At 41.3% G+C, this 21,997-nt stretch overlaps 2 protein-coding genes and 1 long non-coding RNA gene across 12 annotated transcripts in view; 1 reads left to right on the forward strand and 2 right to left on the reverse strand.

Annotated features, from left to right (window-relative positions):
* The window catches only part of NSRP1 (nuclear speckle splicing regulatory protein 1), a 35,391-nt gene extending 15,112 nt beyond the window's left edge, over positions 1-20,279 (reverse strand). The window contains exons 1-2 of one of the 3 annotated variants that reach the window (XM_044993556.1): positions 20,262-20,279; positions 15,457-15,544 (exon numbers count right to left, since the gene is read on the reverse strand). In XM_044993556.1, coding sequence (XP_044849491.1) covers positions 15,457-15,501 — 45 coding nt within the window. In that variant the 5' untranslated portion in view covers positions 15,502-15,544; positions 20,262-20,279. Of the gene's footprint in view, positions 1-15,456; positions 15,545-19,947; positions 20,131-20,261 lie in introns of those variants that run through there. The other 2 variants (XM_044993554.1, XM_044993555.1) reach the window with 2 other exon arrangements.
* Positions 20,081-21,997, forward strand: part of LOC123352950 — a 45,679-nt gene continuing 43,762 nt past the window's right edge. The window contains exon 1 of one of the 5 annotated variants that reach the window (XR_006574332.1): positions 20,081-20,452. This is a non-coding gene — a long non-coding RNA (uncharacterized LOC123352950). The remainder of the gene's footprint in view (positions 20,453-21,997) is intronic. The other 4 variants (XR_006574333.1, XR_006574336.1, XR_006574334.1 and 1 more) reach the window with 4 other exon arrangements.
* Positions 21,100-21,997, reverse strand: part of EFCAB5 (EF-hand calcium binding domain 5) — a 64,279-nt gene continuing 63,381 nt past the window's right edge. For 3 of the 4 annotated variants that reach the window (XM_044993542.1, XM_044993545.1, XM_044993544.1), the window contains exon 22: positions 21,102-21,887. In XM_044993542.1, coding sequence (XP_044849477.1) covers positions 21,673-21,887 — 215 coding nt within the window. In that variant the 3' untranslated portion in view covers positions 21,102-21,672. Of the gene's footprint in view, positions 21,888-21,997 lie in introns of all 4 variants that reach the window. The other variant, XM_044993546.1, reaches the window with a different exon arrangement.

The raw sequence follows: 21,997 nt of genomic DNA on the forward strand, positions 1-21,997 counted from the left end.
CAGTATGCACTGAGGAAAGCCAAATAAATATAGCACACACAAATTCAAGCAGATCCGCTGATAGATGCAGCTTCTGCTTTCATTTGGTGCTTGCAAAATAGCAAGGTGCCGTGTCCCTTGTTTCATATGCTGTTGAAATCATGTTAACATGGAAAAAAGCTGAGTGCTGTTTCTCAACATGGAAAAAAGCTGCTGTTTCTCAAGCTTTGAACAGTATTCAGTATATCAAATAGAGATCTCTTCACTAGCTTATTCCAGCAGCAAGTACACATAAAAAAACCCGAACTTTTATACTTCTTTTGTATCCCATCTCTATAACCAACCAACCAAGGCAATATCTCTGAAAGGGCCCCTGATTGGTTCTGTTACTGTGCTATAGAAAACAATGGTCCTAGGGTAGTTGTCAATATTTTGAAGACTGAATACTAGAACTCATATTAATTTACCTGTACTCTTTTTTAGAAGCTTTCTGCTGTAATGTAACCTACATTCAGGGAAAGAATACTAAAGCAGAAGGAGGCTTAAACGATTCAAAAATATTCTTTTCAGGCCCCCCCCCCCCAATAACTAACTTCCTTCAATATAAGTGACCATATTAGACAAGTAAAAGAGGAAAGATTGGAAAAAGCAGCTCTGAAACACTGCACATTCTAATGCTCTATTTTTCTAAAGTTGAATAATGTGTATGGAGTGGGCCTTGGCAGGAGAGAGAAAAACCTAAAGTTAATCCAGTCTTCAAAATAGTAAATCCTGTAAAGTTGAGTAATAAAAATAAAGCATGATGTATACTTTTGGGGAACAAACAGTAGTGACTCCAGGATGGAAAGCTGAGGATTACAGTTATCCCTATCATTAAGAGGCAGCTCTCTTATCTAGCAGTGTTTCCTAAGGTGTGGAAACAAACCACAGTCTAGGCCCAGGGCTTGTGAAGCTGAACATGGCTCACAGACAACAATAATGCACTTATTTTTAGGAGGATTTCAAACCCACTGCTGTTCTGCCACATCCTTTGGTCAATTCACAGAATTACTGCAGTGGAGCCATCTGCCTTGCACTTCTGCCCAAATGTAAACCATTCAAAATCATGTACACACACAGTCTTCAGTAATGCTCATGACTTCACATCCTTTACACTGCAAAATACTTTTTGGACTGGAATTAGGATGCATTCATCTACATTTTCTATATTTTTGAACATTTTGAATTAATCCTGACTTCATTAATCCATTTCTTTTTTATTGTGATTTTGGTAAGCAAATTTTTAAAATAGCATTTCAGATTCTTTTCAAATATTTATTTACTAAACAGTAACATTCATTTTAATTTCACATATATTACACAGCTCCACAACATCACATGACCAGCAGTATAACTTTCCTAATATAAAAGACTATTTAGGGCTGGCTCTGTGAGATAGTGACAGTGTTACACAGGAGACTCTGAGCAGGTCTACATTACAGCTTACTTCGATATAACTTAAGTCACTCAGGGGTGTGGAAGAGCCACCCCCTGAGCAATATAAGTTACACCAACCTAAGAGCCAGTGTGAACAGCACTATGTCAGTAGATGTTCTCACACATATGCCTCTACCCCGATATAATGCTGTACTCGGGAGCCAAAAGATCTTATCGCGTTATAGGTGAAACCGCATTATATTGAACTTGCTTTGATCCGCCGGAGTGCACAGCTCCGCCAGCCCCCGGAGCACTGCTTTACCACGTTATAGCCAAATTCATGTTATATAGGGTCAGGTTATACCGGGGGAGAGATGTAGCTACCGCTGCTCGGGGAAGTGGTGCCAACAGGAGAGTGTCTGCACTAGCAGCACTACAGCGGTGCTGCTGTAGCAATTCTAGTATATGCCTGCCCTTATACACAACGCCAATTCTTGGGGAACAAGGTTGCCTTCTGCTTGGCATATTCATACATTCCAAGGCCAGAAGGAATCACTGTGATCATCTGACTTCCCCAGAACTTCCCCCAAATAATTCCCAGCGTTTATCTTTTAGAAAACTTTTAGCTAACTTTCCCTTGAGACCCAGTTATAAGAGAGGGCTCTCCTAAGGGCCCCCTCAGGGTAGAGTGGAGGGGAAAAAACTATTTCTGTATTCATATCAAAATATTTGAAACACTGCTTAGAATAAAAAAAATGAGGAGTCCTTGTGGCACCTGAGACTAACAGATTTATTTGAGCATAAGCTTTCGTGGGCTAGAACCCAGCCTACAATAAATCAATTTGCTGGTCTATAAACATTATACAAATACAAAAGTAATATATGGTTCTCGTTTTTGTACATAAAAATCTAAAGAGGTCCACCTGTCATTTGTTTGTCCAGAGTGTCAGTAAGTTTAAGGAAAACAGCTCCAGTACAAACACCTCTTCTTATGGTTGGTGGGTGACAATTTCCTGTTCTGCTATGAGCACTGATAGATGAGAACTTCCTGTTCTTTTGTATTGTTTTTTTTACTTATCAACAGTTCATTTATTAAAGACCCTACAAATTCAGCAATCTGTCTCATGCTTTCTGTTTGCCCACAATCAAGCTATTCTTTGGAGGCACAAAGCTTATAGTGTAATATTTTCTGTAAAGAGCAAATATTTTAACCCTATAATGAAAATACACAGAATGCTCCCATGCAAACCAAGGAAAACTTCTTATAATAGCATTAAGGCACTACAGTATGTTATTCCTGAAAAATCTGCCCAAATTCCTCTTGGTTTCTTTCCCCCCACATTTGAGCTTGAGCCTTCTTTCATGATTTTTCCTATACCAGTATACTCTCCTAATTCTTGTCTGCCAAGCAACCTCTCCCTCTCTCTCATTTAAAATAACTTCTTAAAATATATTTCTTCTTTACAATCATTCCTACATGGGTATGGAGGGATGTGAAGACCACACTACTGACCAGTGTTTTGAATTGTCTAAGGTAGGTCTCACTGTGATTAAACATGTATTTATATGTGCAAAAAGCTCAGCAATTCAAATTTTAAAAGTCCTCAAATACCTAAGAAAAAAGAAGAGTAAATCATGTGATTATACATGCATAGGTTTTGAAGAATGTAAGGTGCAGTCTGACAACTTTTAATTTCCCTGTTCTTCTAATTTAATATAGACCCATTGGTCCCACCTGCTCTAAGAAATGCACCAGCTGCTGATGTTGGGTTGTCAGCAATGGTTCTCCCAGAACTGGTGCTGAAAACCATTTAACTGCTAGTGCAGATGTAGCAAAACCATATTCTGCACTGTTACAGAAAGCAAGACTGAGGCCCACTGCTGACAACCATTTCAGCACTGAGTCAGTTTCCTAGTGTAGATGGGACCTTAATATTATCTGGGCTTAAATTATAAAGCTCCTGTAAAACATGTAATATTAAGAAAATGTTAGGACATTCAATTACTTAAATTAGGATCTCAATGTGTGTGAGAAATGCCAGTGCATTCTTTCACTGACATCTCAGGGAAGTACGTATGACCCCAATGAAAATTTAGACCACCTACAGCAGAGTGTATTTTAATAAAGCTACACTCAATTAGAGTACTTTTGATTAGGGGTAAATTCTCTATCTTTTACGGATTTGTGAGGGAGGGAAGCATGATCTGTGATTGCCACCCAAACCGTACGTACTGCAATTACTTGTATATAGGACATTATATATTGCCTTATCCTTTTCTTTTAAATGGCCTCTCACTTTAGAAGTAAACTGCCACCTTAGGCCGGCATCATCTTTCTCTGACAAGAGATCTGCCAGCCTTCTGGAGGTTTCTCCTGCAAGGCATTCAACAAGAGGCACAAAGGACCAATTCTCTCTCTTCGTCTTATAATTCATTTCAAAGGGATACGAAATTAAGATTTAATGATCAGACAAATTAAACCAGAGTTGATTTTAATCTCCCACTATAACCAACTGGTTTTAACTTGGTATGCAGAAAATCCCTGGCTAATTGCCAACAGTAGAATAAGTAGAGTTATTAACTGGTCAATAAATGAGAAAAGCTGAGATGGTTAATCTGTTCACAAAAGCAAAAACTTTCAATGTCAGATTTTAGGCTATTGTTGTAGCCCCAAGGCTTAATTATAACATGCTAGCCTGACCAAGTATTCACATGAAACCAGACAAGTGCTCAGCTGGAAAGACACAGCTCTCATCTTGACAAGGTGAAAACATGGGGCAAAGATTCAAAGTGAGGGACCCAATAAGTAAATACATAAAATACAAATCTGGAAATAATCACAATACAGGTTTTTATCTGACATCCATAAACCTAGCATCTAAGCACCTGCAAAAACAGAATTAAAGCAACCGAGTCTAGTGAGCTATGGGCTTGTCTATGTGTGAAATGCTATAGTGGCACTGCCTACATACTGTTGGAAGGGGTTCTCCTGTCAGAGTAGGTAATCCACCTCCCCAAGAGGTGGTAGCTAGATCGATGGAACAGTTTTTCCATCAACCTAGTCCTGTCTACACCGGGGGTTAGTTCGGCTTAACTGCACTGATCAGGGGGTGAGGATTTTTCACACCGCTGAGTGACATAATTGGGTCTACCTAACTTTTTAGCATTGACCAGGCCTTAGTTTCTGCTCCCTCGTCAATAGGTTGCTGGAATTTGTGCGTGCAGGTGCATGCACACTTGTAAGAGAGAAAGACAGCTTCTCCTCCTCTTCCTTTAAATTCTTCCTCTTAGTTATTGCTGTTGGGAGAAGATTAGGTTATGTGTAAATTCTGCACTTCAGTCTGAAGATGGGGAGGGTCTATCCCATTCTTCTCACCTCTAGAAGAGAGGTTATGGTTCTTCTTGACAGAACCTATCATCCCATATTTGGACTATCTTCTCTGTGAAACATGCTGATAGTTCTCAAAGCAGGTGATACTGGCTTCCTAGGTACAGTGTATGGATTGATGAAGCAATTTACAGTCCTGGAAAGTCCTGATGGTAGTTATACAGTGGCTGCAGTGGTCCAGAAAATAAATTCTCTCTTTATTTCTATTCTGATTGTGGATTAGGACTGCAGAAGGTTCTTGTATTGAATGCTTCTGCCATAGATTTTCAACGCTGGCATTCAAATGTCCTTCCCTCCTTTCATTATTGTACACTATCAGAAAATCATGGTGATATAATAATGCGGTGCCATGTTTCTGGCTGCGTTCAGAGTACAATCATAGCCCGAGGAATGGAAGGTTTGACAAAATGCTATCTGTTCACTGTTGTTTTCTCTGAGGATGCTGTTATGTTTAACTGGATCCATGTGGTTATGAAGGTGGACAACAAGAGCCACCCTGTTTGACAACTGTGCATGGAGAAGGTAGTGGTCTGCCAAGAACAGAACAGTGATTTTTGCATTCCCTATGACCCCCTCCTAAACTCAAAAACACTTCGGGGCCATATGTGTAGGACTGGATATTGTCGGTTGGAGACACAAGGTGGTCAGTTCCAATAAAAAGTTTGGGATGATAGCATGAGAGATGTTGTCTGCGAGGGTGTTGAACTCTCTGAAGCGAGTAAGCCTTGGGCTTCACCACAATAACAGTCAGCATACCTCTTGGTCACTCCAGGACACCTTTTATCTCTGGAGGTCTGCCGTCAATTAGTATGTCTATGCTGATTTTAACCGTTGACTCACAGGTTAAGTGGATACATTTAAATTTTTTTTTAAATCCCTGTGGATCCTCTTTTCCTTTTTAGGCTGGATAGAATAAATAATAATAATGTGATATTCATTACAGGAGTTCCCCATAGCCTCCATTTTAAGGGGCAGCATTTCTAATGTTATATTGTTATAAATGAAGGGAAGGGATAAGATGCAGGGCTATGAAGAACAGAAAATAATTTGGGCCCAAAGTAAGAGGACATCTCTAATAATAGATGCGTTCCAGGATATAAAAATGTGTTACAGTACTATTTCATTAACTTGCTGAAGTCATTTTAATTGTGGACATTCACAAAACAAAAGCCAGTGGAAGCCAAAGTCGATCCCCAATGACAGCATAATTAGAACATCATATTGAACTTGTGATAAATAAAGTGGTGGCATAGCTCCCTTTGATAGACAACCAGCCAGCCAATTAGCTGTCTTGGTAGCTGTTCTCAGCTTGCTTTACCTGTAAAGGGTTAACAAGCCCACAGGTAAAAGAAAAGGAGTGGGCACATGACCAAAAGAGAAAATGGGAAGGCTAGAACTTTTAAAAATGGGAAAGAAACTTTCCCTTTGTTTTCGGGGCTGCAGGGACACAGAGTAGCAATGCTATAAGCAGAAATGCTGTGTACAGTTTGAACCAGGTATGAAAAAAAGTATTTTCCATACCTAGAAGAAATAATTTGGATAGTGAATATTTAGTTAGACGCTATCAGATTTATTTCTTATTTTGGCTTGTGGATCTCCTCTGTGCTAACTCCAGATGCTTTTGTTTGCTTGTAACCTTTAAACTGAACCCCCAAGAAAGCTATTTTGGGTGCTTAATTTTTGTAATTGTTTCTTTTTAAATCTAGCAAAAAGCCTAAGTTCCAGATGTATTTTTTCCCTTTTTGTTTTTAATAAAATTTACCTTTTTTAAGAACAGGGTTGGATTTTTGGTGCCCTAAGAGGTTTGTGCCTGTTGTTGGATTAGCTGGTAGCCACGGCTAATTTCCTTTGTTTTCGTTCTCAGCTCTTCCTGGAGGGGGCGGTGAAAGGCTTGAGGGTACCTCACAGGGAGGAATTCCCAAGTGCTCCTTCCTGGTTTCAAAGGGGTTATTTTTGCATCTGGGTGGTAGCAGCGTTTACCAAGCCAAGGTCAGAGAGAAGCTGTAATCTTGGGAGTGTAATACAAGCCTGAAGTGGCAAGTATTAATTTTTAAAATCCTTGCGGGCCTTCCTGCAGAGGTGCCAGAGTGAGGATTCAGCCCTAACCGACCTGTTTACATTGTTTCTGAAAACCCTACTGTATATATATTCCATACATTTTAAATACATGATTAGTTAAATATAAGACAGGACAATATCCAAGAAACTGGCAAGGGCAGCTATCTCACTATATTCAATGACCTTGTCTGCACTATGACAAAAAAATTATGTTTTAACTCGAGTTAGCTATCTCAAAGTAAAATCCTAAAGAAGACAAGACATCTCATATTTCACATGAATTAGCAGGTCAAGTTAAAGACTACTGGCAAACCTAGTCTTTAACTTGACCTGCCAACTCATGCGAAAACTACAAACTGCTTTGTCTTCATTAGGATTTTATCTTGCGTTACATAGCTTGAGTTAAGAGTTTTTCTAGTGAAGGCAAGACCAAAGATTACTGTATTTATAATCTGTGATCCAGTTCTTAGTTCTTCTCACACCACATCAGGAATCTCAGGATTTGTCTCTCATTCATACTAAGGCCGTGTCATACAGCTTTGGCAAAAAAAGGAGCCTTAAAGTGGAAGTAAATTTTAGTTACACCCACTTTAAGGCCCTGTTATATTGCTAGAACAGCGTAAAATATCATGAGAGCTTATCTAAATGGAACAGGAGTACTTGTGGCCCTTAGAGACTAACAAATTTATCTGAGCATAAGCTTTCATGGGCTACAGCCCACTTCTTCGGATGCACAGAATGGAACATATAGTGAGGAGCTATATAGACACATACAGAGAGCATGAAAAGGTGGGAGTTGTCTTACCAACTCTGAGAGGCCAGGTAAGTAAGAGAAAAAACTTTTGAAGTGATAATCAGGATAGCCCCGTACAGACAGTTTGATAAGAAGTGTGAGAATAGGGGGTCCCCCATGTAAGTATTCTCACACTTCTTATCAAACTGTCTGTACTGGGCTATCCTGATTATCACTTCAAAAGTTTTTTCTCTTACTTCTCTTACTTAACTGGCCTCTCAGAGTTGGTAAGAGAAAAAACTTTTGAAGTGATAATCAGGATAGCCCAGTACAGACAATTTGATAAGAAGTGTGAGAATACTTACACCGGGGACCCCCTTGTAAGTATTCTCACACTTCTTATCAAACTGTCTGTACTGGGCTAGCTTGATTATCACTTCAAAAGTTTTTTCTCCTACTTAACTGGCCTCTAGAGTTGGTAAGACAACTCCCACCTTTTCATGCTCTCTGTATGTGTCTATATATCTCCTCACTATATGTTCCATTCTGTGCATCCGAAGAAGTGAGCTGTAGCCCACGAAAGCTTATGCTCAAATAAATTTGTTAGTCTCTAAGGTCCCACAAGTACTCCTGTTTTTTTGGCGGATACAGACTAACACGGCTGCTACTCTGAAACCTATCTAAATTGGGAAATTTACTGGAATAAGAGTGTCCACACAGGGAGTTATACTGGTATAACTATGCTATAGTTCTGCCAGTGCATTTCCCTATGTAGACAAGCCCTCAGTGTAAAGGAGAAGCAAGACTGCAATTTCTAAAAGTTGCTAGGACAGGGAAATCTGCATGGAGGGATCCTGAGTGATACGGAAACAGACATTTCACTTGCTGTAAATGAAGTCTCAATTTGCACCAAAGGATGCTCTATTAAACTCCATTGACAGGAGCAGAGCAAGTCCTAGGTGAAGAGGAATATAGGGGACAAGTCCTTTTGAGAAAACAAGTCCTTTTCAGAAATAATTTCTGTTCTGCGTTATTGTTAAAGACTCAAATGATTTATTGCTATAGTCTATGTGCCCAATAAAAGGCTTTCCTAGTGGTAAGGGAAATTAAAACATAATTTTAAAGATTTCAACACTGAAAATAGTGAAAGAACAAATTCTTCCCTTGCTATGACAGCTACACATTAGGTTTTATCTAGTGTACTAGAATTAACAAGCCTCCTTTCTTGCTTTATTATTCATGACTAACACTTCGTTTAAAGGGGATTTCTGTCCCACTAACATGGACATTTTGTTTAAATGAGCAAGCCAAAGGACTTCTATAGTAACTTACTTCCACTAACCAGCTTGGCTACAGTGAGCAGACTTTATAAGACATTATCACCTTTCAAATCCCTTCTAACAGATGCAGCAAGGATGCAGGCAAAATCTTAATGAAATATGCATAGTAACATTAAAAAAAGGGAACACAAGTTTGGTATCTAATATATAATCACAATGACCAAGTCAGGTGTGCAGATTCCCCAGCATGGACTTTATTAGAGTTCAGTTATAAATACACAATCTTCAGACATTCGAGATGTAGTTCTGACTGATAAAGTAGCAGACAGGAAATGAAACCCCTCCCAAATGCTACTCCTTATCTTGAAAAGCCCTGAAATTATTACTGAACTAATAAAGTAATTTTGTTTAAAAAGAAATGATTTTTTTTATAAAGGCAGTTGTGAGATTATTGCTTTTTGCTGGTTGTGTACCATGCTGACATAACATGGTAAATTCTGTATGATTTGTTATAGTGGAGTCTGGTAGTAAGGACGTAGTTAAAGAGTATTTCAGCCTCCATTACAAATCCTTTGGAGGAAAGGGAATTTAACTTAAGCTTTTGTTTAGTTATAAATGTGACATTAAAATTTGCAATCTTTACTTTTCACTGTTTTGTTTTTATATGTAGCATATTAATTAAATGACTGAGATGCTTTCATGAATTTCAGCAAGGCTTTACAGACAGCATCAATTAATATTACCCACATGCATAGAAAAATGTTTCTGAACAATAGTACTTGGTTACGAGAGATGTAATGCAAGTCCACAAGCAGTCTGACTGAAAACTAGTAATTTTCCCACTTATCAATTTCAAATTGCTGAGGTCTCTGCAGTTGCAGAATTTTACACGGATTCTACATTCTACACCAAAATCAAGATGATTAAATCGCTATTTCATTGGATTTATTTTTCTCTCCTCTCATTCTGTGTAGAAGGATATGTATTGGAGAGCAAGGTGATCCTGGGGCTTGGCTTCGGACACCTGGGTTCAAATCCCTGCCACAGACTTCCTGAGAGACCTTGGGCAAGTCATTTAGGCCTGGATCCACAAAGGAGACTTAGGTGTTGTGATGCTGAGCTTCACAGAGTGTAGCTTTTAGAGGCCTAGAAAAATCACCAGAGTAACACTGAGATCCACAAAGCCTGACTTCAGCTCCTATAAAATGAATGAGGAGAGATAGGTGCCTTAGAATGTGATGCACAAAGACTGCATGGTAGGCAGGGAGCTGTCTAAGCTAGACAATGGGAGATGCAATGAGAAGGGTGTGTACTTAGCCCCACCCCTCTCTCTGAATTCAGTGCCAAGTCCTGGCTGCAGGGAGGCACCTATCACTGTTTGAGAGTCACAAACTGGGGGGAAGACAGGCATTCGGCTGCCAGGGAACTGCCACCTTGCAGGTGAATGCCCTAACCACTAAGATACAGAGTCATTCTAACTCTTGCTCTGGCCTAATCAATATTTAATTATTCAATTATTTAATTTAAGTGGAACAACTTCAATAGGAGAGATTTAGGGAGATCCACACCACAACATTCCATAGTCTAGTGGTTGGGACACTCTCCTCAGGTGGGCAGATCACTGTTCAAATCCCTTCTCCTCATCAGGCGCAGGGAAGACTTGATCCAGCCGTCTCCCACATCCCATGTCTCATAGACTTTTAAAGACAGAAGGGACCATCGTGATCATCTAGTCTGACCTCCTGTACATTGCAGGCCACATAACCTCACCCACCCACTCCTGTAATAGACCTCTAACCTCCAGCTGAGTTACTGAAGTCTTCAAGTCATGATTTAAAGACATCAAGTTACAGAGAATCCACCATTTACACTTGTTTAAACCTGCAGGTGACCCATGCCCCTGCTGTAGAGGAAGGCGAAAAACGCTAACTACTCATCTAAAAGTTGTAAAAGAAGTCCTCTTCCCCCTGGCTGTTTTGTGTGGAGTTAGGCTACCTCTGAGTTTGCCTACTGGATTGGGCCCCGCTTGTGACTTAGGTGGCCAAACACCCATCTCTCCCCTAATTCGTGAATCACTCTGGGACTTAGGTGTCCAGTCGCCTAGAGTAGGGCTGCAGTGCACATGATCAGAGACAGAAACATAGGCACCTAGGGAACTTTTATGGCAAAAACTTAGGCATCAAGTGAGTTGAGGCGCCTACAGGATTAGCTGAGCTGGAGGTTTGTGAATCTCAGCGGTGCCTAAAATTAGGACTTAGGTGCCTAAATACGTTTGTGGATCCCACTCTTGGTCACTCTGTGCCTCTGTTTCCCTTCTGTAATATAGCATTGCTACTTCACAAGGGCAGTTTGTGAATTGCTCAGAAACTATGTGAATGAGGGACCTCAGATAGATACAGTGTTTCTTTTCCACTTGGGTTTGCGCTGGATTTCCCCCCCCACAAGAAAAAAAAGAATTCAAGTTTAGCTTTAGAAAACCAACGGTAATATTTGGGTAACATATCTCACCTACATTGAAAACTTTTAGAGTGACAAGTGGAGTGAGCATAATATTAAAATAATTAAAACATTTTAAAATTAGAGTTTAAAATTCACAGACCGTGGGCATGATTAAAATTCTCAGAAATAAATTTTGGTTGATAAAAACATAACATTGTAGTTAGATGCAGAAGATAAGTATTCCGAAGGTAGCGTTACAGTACATTTATCTTCTCTTTATCTACAGGACAACATTTAAAGAGGATAAAGATCCTGCTTTAAACTCCTTTGTTATATAGCAATTTAACAGTATGGTCCTAAAATAATCAATTATTTTTATTTGTAAAATACCCAGCTCTATCCACCACCCATTAGACTATTGTCTCAGTGCCTCAATGCCAGGAGCACACACTAAAAACTGTAATTTGCCTGGATTGCTGCACCCTCTGCTGGAGCAGGTAGAAATTATTAAGTTATAACTACATTTTTTTTAAAAGTGGGCTGGATAAATTTAGACATCTTGTATTTTAAACATACTAATTTCTTGGTTACTAGTAAGGCCATAGATTATTCAGACTAATAATACAATTTCCTTTTCACCACTTAGTTACTTTTTGCAGTTTGGACAATAAAAAAATGAATGAATCAGTTTTGTTTATAACCTGTTCTCTTTCAGGTTCTCTCTGTTGCAAAAACTGGATGGCAATTACTGTTTACATTGAATATTTTGGAATAAATTATTGATTTATATTGGACTTCTGATTTTTTAACATTTTATTTTAAAAATCTAAATGTTGACTCAAATTTGAGTTGACAATATTTTCTTTAAATTAATGTGCTGATACTTTATGCTCAAATTATTAAGATAAAGGTAAAAGAAAATGTAATCTTCCATCCACCTTAAATGTTAAAGGGATACGGATCCATTAAAAAAAAAAATCACACTGCAATCTGAAAATGTGAAAACTAGTACTGTGAACTGAAAGGGAAATAACTGTTTGTAGTTTATTTACTTTGTGTTTGCTAGCACTTTGTGTATAGCCATTTTCACTGTTTCTCCTGCATAGGCCTCCATCCTGAAAACAAACGTGCTTCACTTTTACGAGAGGAGTCCCACTGAAGTCAACAGGAGAACGTGTGTGTATAAAGTCAAGAGTAAGCATAAGTGTTTGTGGGATCCAGATGTCAGTTGCAGCATATGAAACTACTTTAAACTCACTTCTTGAAAATGACTAGATCTCAAGCTGCCAGTGTTGCCTTAAACATGTAGTACTTCCAGAATACTTGTTATCAAAATTCTTCACAAATATCAACTAAATAATCTTCAAACCACAGTGAGGCAGGCAATATATTATTACTTCTAAAATACCGAGCATGACAATCCGTTTTTAGTTACCATAATAGTAACTTAGGTTATGATTCTTTACTATAATCTGCTAGCCCCTGAACTTTAATGGAACTCCACGTGGGTACAAGGAATCCATGATAGTGGATCTTAAAGCAGCACTGGGGCCTTAATTAGAAGCTCTTCCGAAGTTAGGTTCTTTAGTTTCAGTAACGGAAGAATTTGGGAAGAACATTTATATTACTGGCATAAATAGGGATTTCTCAGGAAGCGATTGCTCATTGAAATCTAACAAATTTGGAGATCAAAGGGTAACTCTCTTGCTATATTTGTGCTGTATGTTGGATTTATTAGAGAAAGAAGATATGTGCTATATTTATTAGAAGGATAAGAAAATATGTTCAGCAAATAAAAAAAAACTAAGTCTAAGTACTTGAACGTTCTTATGTCTTATAAAACAAGCTCTCAGCTTTCCATGTGGTAAAGACAACTTGTTGCAAGGTGCTTTCTCCATCTTGATTTACTTTTCTTTACATACAGCAGCATTAAAATGATGGAAACTCTCAGCAGATATTTTTTCCTTCAGACCACAATTTAGTTTAAAAGCTTTGTGGTGGCAATTTTTTTAGCCTATTAATTAAACCTTTGGGTTTTACCTTCTCCTTGACCTGTTATCTTCCACTTATATAGTGCCAACTTAGAAAAATTTAAGGACTTTGTGTGAAATCTTACTTCCACTGACTTCAGTAGGGCCAGATTTCATTCTTGATTTGCTACTTTTCATGTCACTCGTTTATTTTAAATTGATAAAAACAGGACTGTGTATCAAATATGGAAAACTTACATATATTTTAGCAAATTTTGCCCTAGTAAACATTGAGACAGACTGCAGGAATGTTTCTGAAGTTTGAGAGGCAACTTACAAGCAAATTGTGAATAGGATGCTTAGTATGTTTTTCATTTTAAACTTCTTACAGACAGCATTGTTATTGGCAAATTAATTCACTTTCATAGTTATATTGTTCTAAACTCAAGCTGACAGCAGTTACATTTGTCAAAACAAAACAGTCTTGATTTAAAATGTGACATTTTAACATAATTTTCCCCAGGTCTCAGTTTTTGAGGTTTTAGAGCACAAAATATTGTCATAACAGTAATGACTGATTATCTGAGACAGCTGCCAAAATATGAATGTTTAAGCAACACTGAAACCATAATGCCAATACAGAGCAATTTTAAAAGGATTTAAATTGATTGGATTGCTGAGATTTTCACAGGAACGTAGAGGAAGAACCAGAGTACATGTTTAGGTAAGTCATGTACTAGCAGTACTGTACTGTACATGTCCTAATACTCTACTTGAAATGTCATGGAAGTCATCATCCAGAAATTAAATTGCATCATCAAGGAAAAGAAATACAAAAAGTATATGGCGTTCTTCCATATCCCAATCAACTAATGACAAAGCAGGAATTCTTTAAACTCTACAAAGTTTAGATTTCTAGAAGATCATTTCACTTCCTAATTATGCTCCATGCCAATTATGAACTCAATTTTTATGAATGCTTAACAAAAATAAGCTGTCAAGGAATCTTTGTGAGGTTTGGCCCAGATCCTGCAAACATGTCCTTAACTTTACTCTCACAAGTAGCACCACTAAATTAAATCAGACTACTCACGTAACTAAACTTAAGTGTGTGGGTAAGGATTTACAGGACTGGGACCTTTGTTTGTAAAATTTTAAGGATGAACAATAATTCATCCTTGTGTTTAATCCAATCTGTTTATAAAAACATCTTGACTAGTGCACTTACTTCATTCTGTTCCTGAGACTTACGATACATTTCATCTTTTATTTTGCCCACATGTATAATATGTTCAGGTTGCTCACTCAGCCACCAAACAAGTCTATGGAATATTTCCCTTTATACACAGGAATAGAACATGTCAGACAGAGCTACAAACATAGGGATATAGTGTAATTTTACCTGTGTTTTTCAGAGTATAGACTCATAACTCACAAGTGACAAACCTGCGATAAATTATACTCCTTTTCAAACTATACAAAGTAACTTCAAATGAGTATGGCATAACCAGACAACTCTCAGGTGCACAACTCTGTTTCTTACCTATTGCGTTAAGATAAATGAGACTCTGCATACACAACAGTGTTAATTTTGCACAGTTTTCGTTAAGATCCAGATAGCCTAATCCAACTTCATTTGAAGTCCTATTAGAGCACTGATTTGTATTTCAAAAATACCTAAAACAACCCTTAAAACAGTGCAGAATTCTGTGAACTTTAAACTGCACCATGTTCTTCAGAAATACCCCAGAGTATACACATTTAGAAGCATTAGTGTAGAGTTATTTTAAATATAGACACAAGCTGAAGAAATGAGCCGTTAAAGGTCTTTTGAGATTCTGGACGTAACAGTTCCAGAATAGCAAAAAATCTATTTCAAAGAACCATTTGCCTACAGAGAAGTTAAGTACCTTGTTCAAGATCACACAAATCTGTAGCAGAATCAAGGAAAGAACTCGGAGCTCCCCAGGCCCAGATCTTTGCTTTCACCACTAGATCATGCTACTCAAAAAGGCATTTTTGGAACTGAAACGTATATTGAGTTTGGACTTCCTTTGTTATTAGCAGGTATCTGCCCTAAAATGTTCCGAATCAGTATTCAGCTCAAAGTAATCCTCCATTTAACATACTGAAAAGCAGCAAAATGAAATGTACATTTCAATGATACTCTGGAGAAAATTATTGATAACTAACCTCCTCATCAGAGTCATCTGCAAAGACTGAATGTTTCTTCAACATCAGAGTTTTCTGCAATGCTTTCTTGGGCAAAATAAGCCCATATCTGGAGAAAAAGGTTAGAAATTACCCTTTTATTATTATTGACAATAATACAGTAATATATGTATTATATTCCAAGACAAAGAAAGCCACCACCCAATTTTAAAAACAGAAAATAGCATACTAGCAAAATCAGCATCAGTGACACTGTTATTGGGCATAATTTAGGACATTATTTGGTACAATGTAGCCAACCTTGTCAGCCATTCATACGCTTCTCCTACAGCAGTCTTTATGCTTTTTTCCATGCCACCCACTCTGCAGTCAATGCCCTTCCAGAGCTGGTCCACAAAGCCAGTACCCTCTCACTTAAATCCCTCCTGAAGGCCTACTTCTACCACAAGAAGAAACTAGCTAGGGGTCTTTATTCTGCAAAGGATTAAACATGGGCATAATCTCATACACACACACCTCAAAAAATAATTTCCACCAATAATCAAAATTCACAGATAAGTAAGAAAAATGCTGCTTGTGAATTTATCAGAGTTTAACGATATTTACTTTGTATACTTTGATGTGATATTAACAATTTGTGTTTTAATGGTTATAAAGTTTTAACTTTTTGAATCTCAACATCTGTCATTAAATAATTATTGTCTGCCTCCTGTTATCTAATGTCCCATAATTTTATGCAACTGTGAAAATTTAAATTGATAAAAATAGAAAAATAGTTAAAAATAAAATTGCTATTAACCGATGAAATTATAAAAAAATCAAATTCTGCCAAGCCTACAAACAAGCATTTGTCTTTCTTAAGAGATTATTTCTGCTCTTTTGGGAAGGGTTTGTTAGCACAGAATGCTGCTGCATGTTTCCTCACCAACACAGGATACTGTGAGCACATCAAACCTGTAGCTGCTCCCTACAGAGGGTTCCTATAGAACAGTGGTCCTTAACCAAGGGTACGGGTACCCTGAGGGTACACAGCAGTCTTTCAGGAAGTACATCAACTCATCTAGATATTTGCCTAATTTTACAACACGTGACATAAAACGCACTAGCAAAGTCAGTACAAACTAAAATATCATACGACTTGTTTATACTGCTCTATATACTATACGCTGAACTGTAAGTACAATATTTATATTCCAATTGTTTTATTTTATAATTATATGGTAAAAATGAGAAAGTCAGTCATTTTTCAGTAACAGAGTGCTGAGACACTTTTGTATTTTTATGTCTGATTTTGTAAGCAAGTAGTTTTTACGTGAGGTGAAACTTGGGGGTACACAGGACAAATCAAACTCCTGAAAGGGGTACAGTAGTCTGGAAAGGTTGAGAGCCACTGCTATAGAATATCAAATCAAGTTCAAGGTCTCAGTACTATTTTCAAGGAATGCAAAGGCCTGGGCCCAGGCCATCTGAAAGATCACCTATTATTATTTATTACTTGTACTGCAGAAGTACACCAGGACCTAAAGATCCAGAGTGAAGTCTGCAGTTGATAACCCCGCTCCCCTGCACAAATGAACTTTATGGTGTAAGAAACAGAGCTTTCTCAGGGGGCTGGTCCTGGACTGTGGAACAAACTCCCACAGGAACAAAGGACAATCCCAAACCTCACCACCTTCCACTCCAAATTAAGGCACACCCCTTTGACTGGCCCTCCTGTATATACACACAAAACTGGTACATTAAACAAAATAAAAACCCACTAATACAAAACACTCCATTGTGCACACAATTCCCGCCCCCCAGCAGAATGAGAGAGAAGGAACTGCATGTGACAGATGTTAGTCATGCCACTTAAGGCACTATGGAAGGTGCTCTGACACTACGGGCAGGTCTACACTACAGTCAGGATCTACGCTCTGAGATCGATCCACCGGCAGTCAATTTAGTGGGTCTAGTAAAGACCTGACAAATCGACTGCAGATCGCTCTCCAGTCAACCCCTGTACTGTACTCTTCTCGGCCTCCCCCACAAACCCCCGCTCAAAAACAGGAAGAGTAAAGTAAGTTGAGGGGAGATTTTTCTCCCATCGACCCCCCACGGTAATGCGACCTAAGGTATGTCAACTCCAGCTACTTGAATAACGTAGCTGGAGTTGAACAGCGTAGGTCGACTTACCAAGGTAATGTAGACATAGCTTAAGGTGACGAGTGCAATAGAGGTAGGAAGGTAGACAGGCTATTTGCCTTGAGTGATGTAGGCTGATCTAATTTTTAAATGTAGACCAGGCCTAAGAGCTCCTAGGGGCAGGGAACACGTCTTCTTTCCTGTCTGGAAAGGCTTTGTGAGTTGTACAGGAAGTAAACAATAATAAATTTGACCAAATTAGATTTGGGAAAAACAAACTTTTACCCAATGGTATATTTCTATTAATTTGGTGCAAGAAGCTTCCAGGCTAAACAGTTGTTTTTAAAACAAACAAACATTCCCTTGCAATGTTTGCCTTCTCCAAAGTTGCCCTGAGACCCTAGAGCCTAAATTGAATAAAACAAAACAAAGTGATTTTGTTGATTTCCAATTCTGTTGCCCAAGCTAAGGGAAAGACAGAAAATAATTGAACATCTGGATGGGGAAAGGGAAACTGAGCATTAAACCTCCTTTGAGTTTAATCATCCCACTTGGGGGTCACTGACATGTGGACAGAAATTGGCTACAACAAAATTGTAAAGTTTTTAAAGCAATTTGTAAGTCTTCTGTTTATCACACAGTCCCAGGTGCAGATTGTTTCCGAGCATGCCACAATCCTCCTCACTGTTTTGCAGGGGCCCACATGAGTAACCCTATTGCCCGAAGGTGATGTTTTTAAGAGCTGCCCCACATCCTCATTCACCCTCACCATCCCACCCCGTGCCCCCAACAGCATCACCCTACCTCCTTCCCCAACAGGACCCCAGACTCCTCACCAATCCCAGGCCCTGGTGACCCCCTCTATGTCCCCCTGGGGCCCTATCCTCTCAGCCTACCACACAGGATTCTATAGCCCACGGCCACTCCCCCTCACTGTCATTCCCCCAATACCACCATCCCCCCCAACTGACCCTCATGTCCCCTCATCTCAACCCCATTCCCTATGTCCTCATGGGCCTCTCCCCCAACCTCCCCCCCCACTACCACCCCCCCAGCCCCATAACCTCCCATGCCCCCACGGGCCTCTCCCCAACCCTCCCCCTCACTGCCCTCCCCCAATGGCATCACCCCCCAGCCCCATAGCCTTCCATGCCCCCATGGGCTTCTCCGCCACCCTCCCCCATGGCATCACCCCCCAGCCCCATAGCCTCCCATGCCCCCACGGGCCTCTCCCCCATACTGCCCTCCCCAATGGCATCACCCCCCAGCCCCATAACTTCCCATGCCTCCACGGGCCTCTCCCCCATACTGCCCTCCCCCATGGCATCACCCCCCCAGCCCCAGTACTTCCCATGCCCCCACGGGCCTCTCCCCCATACTGCCCTCCCCAATGGCATCACCCCCCAGCCCCATAGCCTCCCATGCCCCCACGGGCCTCTCCTCCACCCTCCCCCTCACTGCCCTCCCCCAATGGCACCACCCCCCAGCCCCATAGCCTCCCATGCCCCCACGAGCCCCTCCCCCACGGCACCATAGCCTCCCATGGCCCCACGGGCCTCTCCCCCATGGCATCACCCCCCAGCACCATAGCCTCCTATGCCCCCACGGGCCTCTCCCCCTCACTGCCCTCCCCCATGACACCACCCCCCAGCCCCATAACCTCCCATGCCCCCACGGGCCTCTCCCCAACCCTCCCCCTCACTGCCCTCCCCCAATGGCATCACCCCCCAGCCCCATAGCCTCCCATGCCCCCATGGGCTTCTCCGCCACCCTCCCCCATGGCATCACCCCCCAGCCCCATAGCCTCCCATGCCCCCACGGGCCTCTCCCCCATACTGCCCTCCCCCATGGCATCACCCCTCAGCCCCATAACTTCCCATGCCTCCACGGGCCTCTCCCCCATACTGCCCTCCCCCATGGCATCACCCCTCAGCCCCATAACTTCCCATGCCCCCACGGGCCTCTCCCCCATACTGCCCTCCCCAATGGCATCACCCCCCAGCCCCATAACTTCCCATGCCCCCACGGGCCTCTCCCCCATACTGCCCTCCCCAATGGCATCACCCCCCAGCCCCATAACCTCCCATGCCCCCACGGGCCTCTCCCCAACCCTCCCCCTCACTGCCCTCCCCCAATGGCATCACCCCCCAGCCCCATAACTTCCCATGCCTCCCCGGGCCTCTCCCCCATACTGCCCTCCCCCATGGCATCACCCCCCAGCCCCATAACTTCCCATGCCCCCACGGGCCTCTCCCCCTCACTGCCCTCCCCCGTGCGCTTCTTTCGCCCCCCAACACTGCCCTCCCCCACACCGTCACCCCCAGGCGCTTCTCCCCTCCCCGTCCCCAGAGTCTCCCATGGGCCGTCACGCGCCCAGACCCCGCTCACTGCTTGCTCGGCGCCGCCATCTTGGGGTCGGGCGCGCTGCGCTGCTGCATCCGGGCACCGCCGCCTCCCGCGCGGCACTGGCAGGCGGGCGCCGGTTTCTCCTCACGCGAGGCCTCGCGCGGCGGAGCAGGGCGCGAGCAGCCTGGCAGTCAGGTGCGAAGCGCGTGTAGGGGGGTCTCCCGCGGGCGAGGTGTGAGGCGGCCAAGCTCAGACTAGCGGGGGGCGGATTTTATCCTCCCTAGGGCCCGTCTCCGGGGTCTCGGACGCCGCCAGCCGTGTCAGAGGAGGGGAGTTCGCGTTCGGTGGCGTTTTACCTGCCCGCTCCCCAGGCGTGACTGTCTGCACGAGCGGCGAGAGCAGTGGCGAATCGGGGCTTGGCGTTAGGAGCCCAGAACCGGGCCTGGAAACAGCCTGAACAGGGCCATAAACTGCGGTGAGATGTGGCTGCCTCCAGAGTCCAGCCACAGATGGTTTCTTTTTGGAGGAGAACTGACCCTTTGGCAATGTAAGAATCGTGCTACGAGGCTTTCTCCAAGCGCTGGTTAGCCTAGCACAGCGGGGGTACATACAAGTACTGGGGCTCTGCTTTTCTGAGTCTGATCAGCTCTCTCCTTTGGCTGCTGCCTGCCTCACAACCAGCTGTGCACAGGCTAACCTGCAATGGACCTTTGGCTCCTCCAAATTGTGATCCAGTTCCAATGCAGTGCAAGGTTCAGATGGGTGACAGCAGTACAGGCAAGTGTAGCTGAGATCTTAGTTTGGTTCAGTCACCTGAACAGGTGGAGACACTGACCTAGACAAAGCCCTGGTGTGTTACCTGACTCACTGAAGCAAACCATGTAATATATAAGCATCCTACCTCTTTTGTTCCATTCATAAAGCTTAGTAAATAATTTGTATTCACAATGGATTGTTTGTGAGCATCTTCTGAAGGGACAAGTGCTTGTGGCTATCAGTATAATATCTGCAAAGACATTCTTCCTAGAAATATCACTGCAAGTGACCTGAAAAGCCTTTCCTCCAACAAAAATATGAAACCCACTTGCCAGTTAGAAGCAGCTATCAGATAATCACCATCATTTTATATGGGGAGGTTAAAAACAACCTGCAATCTCAAATTAGAAAGTATTTGGTAGACATCACACTTTGTCAACTAAATAAAGAAAAAGAAGTTTAATTTCCCAACATTTTATTAAAAAACTGATTTCTGCCAAAAGATACTTTATTGCAAAGATGGAATCTTGCAACAGACCAGTAAAGTTTGCTGTAAACAAGCTTTAACCCAATAAGAAAACTCCTATCACATTAAAACTAGAGGGATTTTCCAGAATAAATGTACTGCCCATTGGGAGTAGCTGAAAGCATGCTCTTCAACAATCCTTTCTAGGCTTAAAGTGAGTTTGAAAATGTCATTTTAGGAAAATGAATCTTTGCTAAATACACAATTCATAAGGGTTTTTTCTGTTATTTATGAATCATGTAATGTGGTAGACATACAAGTTATATTTTTCCTCTTGTTTAATCCTCTTCTCTTGTCAGAATTAAATGAAAATCAGAGAGTAATCTCTTGAGTTTAGAATGACCCACCTATGCTATCAGAATTGTTCCTTTTAACATTTCTAAATAAATTACTTAGATATTCCTAATGCTTTTCTACACCTGTTAAGCAATTTATGTTTATTAGCTACGAATAGCAAACGTAAAGCCAAACATTTCAAAGTAACATTAAATAATAGAATCACTAGGGTTAGAGGACAGCAAAACTTCTGTTGACTTATATGCAGTCAGGCTGGGTCTTGGAGTCAGAGATGCCAAAGGCGAATCTTGCGTATGCTGTAGTTCCTTTGTAAGCTCTATTAGCGTTAGACAGGTAAGTGCCCAGTTGTACAGGTATTCAGCTGGAACTGAGTTATGCTTCCACATCTCTTCTCTAGGTATACCTAAAACAAACAAATCCATAACACAGAAGTCCATTTCAAAATTAGGGCCAGTGCTCTAGCATGACCCACTAGCATAGATCCCTGTACCCATGTGGAGTCAAAAAGCTAGT

This window comes from Mauremys mutica, chromosome 19 (genome assembly GCF_020497125.1).
Source record: "Mauremys mutica isolate MM-2020 ecotype Southern chromosome 19, ASM2049712v1, whole genome shotgun sequence".
Classification (NCBI taxonomy): Eukaryota; Metazoa; Chordata; order Testudines; family Geoemydidae; genus Mauremys; species Mauremys mutica.